Source organism: Pollachius pollachius (genome assembly GCF_949987615.1).
Source record: "Pollachius pollachius genome assembly, chromosome: 16".
Classification (NCBI taxonomy): Eukaryota; Metazoa; Chordata; class Actinopteri; order Gadiformes; family Gadidae; genus Pollachius; species Pollachius pollachius.
Genome location: NC_136949.1, coordinates 9,314,871 through 9,319,870, shown reverse-complemented (window position 1 = coordinate 9,319,870; position 5,000 = coordinate 9,314,871). Strand labels below are relative to the sequence as shown.

The 5,000-nt window shown below is 47.1% G+C and overlaps 1 protein-coding gene across 1 annotated transcript in view; it reads right to left on the bottom strand.

Annotated features, from left to right (window-relative positions):
* nrxn3b (neurexin 3b) overlaps positions 1–5,000 on the bottom strand; it is a gene marked incomplete at both ends in the record, with an annotated part of 267,959 nt that overhangs the window by 257,023 nt on the left and 5,936 nt on the right. The window contains 3 exons of the mRNA XM_079753357.1: positions 1,344–1,358; positions 2,905–2,931; positions 3,336–3,353. Of these exons, the coding sequence (XP_079609483.1) occupies positions 1,344–1,358; positions 2,905–2,931; positions 3,336–3,353 (60 nt within the window). The remainder of the gene's footprint in view (positions 1–1,343; positions 1,359–2,904; positions 2,932–3,335; positions 3,354–5,000) is intronic.

Sequence of the window (5,000 nt, the reverse complement as noted above, 5' to 3'; positions counted from 1 at the left end):
TCTTTATGAGGCCTGTGTGACCTTGCTCGTGTGTTCTTGTTTCATCTGAAAAGTGTTGCGGAATGATTCCGGCATAACGAGGGAATGGATGATTGCTGCTGCACACAACATAGACAGCTTGCGCGGTTTCCTGCTGTTTGCTCAATTGCACTCCAGCTTTTCAGACAGGCACTTGGCGACTTTCGCTGTTGTTGTTGTTGAGGTTGTTGTTGTTGGTTGAGATTTCATATGAGCAAAAACACAGCCCAGTAGCCATCGTACCCATCAAGAAGTCAACATGCGTTCAGTGCGTCTTTGCCAAGTGTCTTTCAGTGGCCGAATTTGACACTAAGCGAGGTTAACGGGAAACACAGAAGTTAAATTAAAGTGAAAGTTTAATTTATTAGAGTGATATCGTTTCAGATAGCAATCATAATTATAGCTCAAGGAGCACACACACGTGCTCTGCACATGTGAACCACAGACACGCTTACACACACACACGCACACACATCTAGACACACACAGCATATCACATGAGTTTTTCATGAATGAATAATAAGGTTATACTCTGCATGATTATAAATGCAATTCACTGGGGCCGGAGATGTGACCTCATTCAAATGAGTCCCAATGTCACGTTAACTTTCTCTTACTCAGAGCGAAACAACGTAGCAGCACCGTGCTCATCCAAACAATCAACACAAGGCAACGCAGCAAAATGTACAAAACACTATCCATAAACGTATACATACGTGTGGATACGCCTACCCACACACAGTGTGCACATTATACAAAACACACATGCTCTCTGTCTCCACCGTGTCCAAAGACACCCAGAGACTCATACATCATCCCCCTTAGCTCATTCCAGTGGCGGGGGAATGTGTGCAGCTTGTCTCCGCTCCTCTGCCCGTTCCACGACTGATTTCCCATCAGTCTCTTGGCGGCAAAAAAACAAAACACAGCAATCCCCCGCTTCACGCTGCAGAGATAAGAACCCGGGCCCTTTTTCATCGCTCAACGACGGGGGCCCTCCCCGATATCAGAGGTCTGTAGGAATGCACGTATACTGTATAGTGCACGACTAATGAACCAGGGATGAAGGACGACTTATCAACCATCATCATCATCATCATCATCAGCATCATCATCATCATCATCATCATCATCATCATCACTCTCCACCATCGATTAGCGAAACTGAAGCAGAAATCAAACACACGCACGCGCAGCCACGCACACGTTATCCGACACTTACACACATACACACACATTTGATCAAACGCACGCCATTCGGGCAGCTTAAGGAGGAAGCCAGGAACACAACAGGAAATGCAAGAGAGCAGAAGGAAGGGCTGTACCTTTGTTTCGCCCCACTGTGATGGAGCGGCGAGGGGAGGTCCATGAAAGGAAGAGGAAGAGGAGGGGAGTGTCGTTTTCCACGCAGAAGAAGGACAAGGGGAAGAAGAAGGAGAAGGAGGAGAACAAAAGGAGAAAAGGAAAAGAAAGAAAAAAATGGAGAGAGAGGGAGAGAGGGATAGGCCTTTGTTAGTTCACAGTCAGCGTGGCATTGAACCAATGCTTCTTCCACGCCTAATCACTGACACTTATGCAAATACTTCACCGCGGGAATGTTAGTGGAGGTGCAGGGAGGGAGGGGGGTGGGGGGGGACTGCAAAGGTGCATGTGGCACGCGCCATGCACCTTTCCACCATGCATGTCAATGCACACACTCAGCATATAAGTGTGTGCAACGTTGAAGCAGGTGAACAAATGAAGATGATGGATCGCAGGTGATCGTCCCCGACCTGCTCTATGTGGATGCATAAAAAATGGTCATGTGACCCTATTTTAATGACATGAACACTACTCTTCTTTGTGTGTGTGTGTGTGTGTGTGTGTGTGTGTGTGTGTGTGTAGGTGTGTTTGTGTGGGGGTGATGTATAATGTATAATATTTGAAGTATGGATATGAGGCCAGGGTGTAGGTGTGTGCAAGCACTCGTTTTATGCTAGCGATTATGAAGTGGTCCATTAGCATATTCTTGCTTATTCTCTCTCTCTCTCTCTCTCTCTCTCTCTCTCTCTCTCTCTCTCTCAACACGGCAATCATGATCGAGCTGTGTTCCTCCAACATGGCCGCCCCATTTCCCTTTGCCTTCATTCCATTATTGCAGCTGGCTTGAAAAGAGCAAGACGATTATGATGATAAAGGGGATCCTGTAACATTGTTATCATGGTCTTGGTCTTGGCTCTTCCCTCTAGGCTAAGGTTACATTTCACAGTCTAGCCACCGTCCTATAGCCTTCACTCCCTAGGTTTTCTTGGGTTATTTTTGCTGTTGCCCCGCCCCCTGTCTCCTGAGTCGGCTCAGGTCCAGGTAAGGACTGACTACAGGGTTGGCGTGTGTCACTTCCTGTTAGTTGCGGGGCAGTGAACCCCAGCATAGAAAAACACAGCACAGAAACCTGGTGGTAGAGTGCATGGGGAGAGAATTGGCAGAGTGACAGAGAGTGGGAGAGAGAGCAAAGAGAGAGAGAAAAGAGAGAGAGAGAGAGCAGAGAGAGAGAGAGATAGAGAGAGAGGCACAATGGATGAAGCAATGGACATGGATGGGGTGGGAGGGGGCTGGCCTTGCTACTTGGATGAAACATGCTGTGTATTCCCCCCCTTCGCCCCCCCCCCCCCCCACCCAGATCTTCTGCGGCAGCGACAACTGCAGGGGGTTAATCGCAAAACACACACACACACACAAGTGCCCATAGTCAGGGAGCTAGTAAACATTTTCCCACAGCACAACCGCAACCCTCCCCAACCCTCCCCACCACACACACAAACACACGCATACACAGAACAACAACAACTCGTGCAAACGAGAGAACTGCTGATCTTGAGAAAAGAAAGAGAGAGAGTGTTAGCATACCTTGCTCTGCCTTCAGGTGTGCCAGGCCTTGAAAAGGAGAATCAGGGACAGAGGCAGAGAGAGAGAGAGAAAGGCAATTGAAAACACCAGCACACCAATACTGCATTGTATTGTAAATATGCATGCTTTGCATTCATAGCAAACCATGGCTAAACACAAACACACACTAATGACAAAGCTTTCTACTGTGGCTTCGAAAGCTTTGGTTAAGAATGTTAGAAAAGCGTTTGAAATATTGAACAATAACATTTGCTGTAATTATGTGAAATAATCTATTATTTGGAGTCATTATTTTTAATTGACTGTTATTATTAAAGCAATTTCATCAACCCAGTACAAAATACAAAGGATTTCACTGAATTAGGGTGAAGGTAGATAACGTTTTTCCCTTTAAAAAACAAAATATATTTCCTTGTGCCTTGGAGACTCACCTGGTGTTCTCTGCACTGCTGTGGGAGGTCACAGACAGCGGGAAGGAAGGAGGAGACAATTCTTGCATTAGCAACACACTAAAGCAGTTTGCATGTGTACTAGTCATGCAAAGCCAAGTATCAACTCACTACCATTATGACTTCCATGTAAAGGACCCAGAGGTGCCCTTTGACATGCCTGTTATCATATGAATAATTCATTCCATAATCTAAAAACCTGTGGAGAGGAACACAGTGAAATCAATCCAATCTGTCCCAGTATTTCAGGGAGTCAGATTCACATTATTTGGCAAACAAACAAGACAAACAACCATTTTCTACATTTTGTTTGACGAATAAACCTAGAAAGACCTTATATTTGTCGCACCACGTGTCTCACAGAGTGCCTCACACACGACCACCACACGCAACGACGCGTAAATCTCCAACAGAGAGGCGGGGGATTTACGGTGTAGTGAGGTTTGTGGATCACCTCGGACGCTCTCCCAGACCCATGTCCTCCTCCACCTTCTTCACCTCGACCCGCCCCCTACTCCTCCTCCAAACGCCCAACCCTGTCTCCACAACCTCTTCTTCTACTTGCTCCAACCTACACATCTCTCTCTCCTTCAAGCCTACATGTCCTCCTACAACCCCAACCCCACCCTCCTACCCTTTCTCATGCCCCAACCTCCACTTTCATCGTATTCATCGCCTCCTTGACCTCCCTCCACTTCAAACTTCTCCCCCTCCTCCTCTTCCACCCTCAACCTCCACCTCCTCCCTTTCCACCGTCGTCCTCCTCCTCTTCCAGCCTCCAGCTCCTCTTCCTCCTCCCTTTCCACCGTCGTCCTCCTCCTCTTCCAGCCTCCAGCTCCTCTTCCTCCTCCCTTTCCACCCACCTCCTCTGCTCTTCCAGCCTCTACCTCCTCTGGACCTCCAGCAACTCCTCCCTGGATCCATCGCTGACCCAAATCCGAGCAGCCCCTACGGTTTTTGTGTTGGTTGAGAGCAATGCTCACAGCAGGGGGCTCTCCCTGGGTGCACGACGCAAAGGTTTGCTTGAATAAAAAATTGGTTTAGAGTTGGTGGGAAGCCTTTTTTAGCTGGAGGCATACTCCAACGCTCTCAGCAGAGGTTCTTAAGCCATGATCTTCCTTTTGGCCGAATCAAACGTGACGACTTGAGCGAAAGCACATTTCCCTCAAACAAGGTTTGTGTGTGTGTGTGTGTGTGTGTGTGTGTGTGTGTGTGTGTGTGTGTGTGTGTGTGTGTGTGTTTCTGTGTGTGTGATTGTGTTTCTGTGTGTGTGTGTGTTTGTGTGTGATTTCCCGACAAATCAGAACATATACACACAAGCAAGGTATTGCTCAAGTTCCTTTTTTATGAGAAAGCCGAAACGTCTGCACGAGAAGATGTTCGCACCATTGACTTTGTGTTTTGCTGCCTTAGTGATGCAAATGGGGACAGCATTTGACAGCGTCTTAGGCTGTGGTATTTTGGGGGGTATTTCAAAAAGCAAACCGGGGTGGAATAAATATTATTCTTGTGTGTGTTGTTATTTAAATGCTAGTTGCCTTGGCAACGTGAATGTAAATTTCCCATGGCAATAAAGTGCTTTGAATTGAGTTGTAATCATTTCAGGTTTTTCATGTGCCACGTGTGCGTGTGTGCGTGTGTGCATTT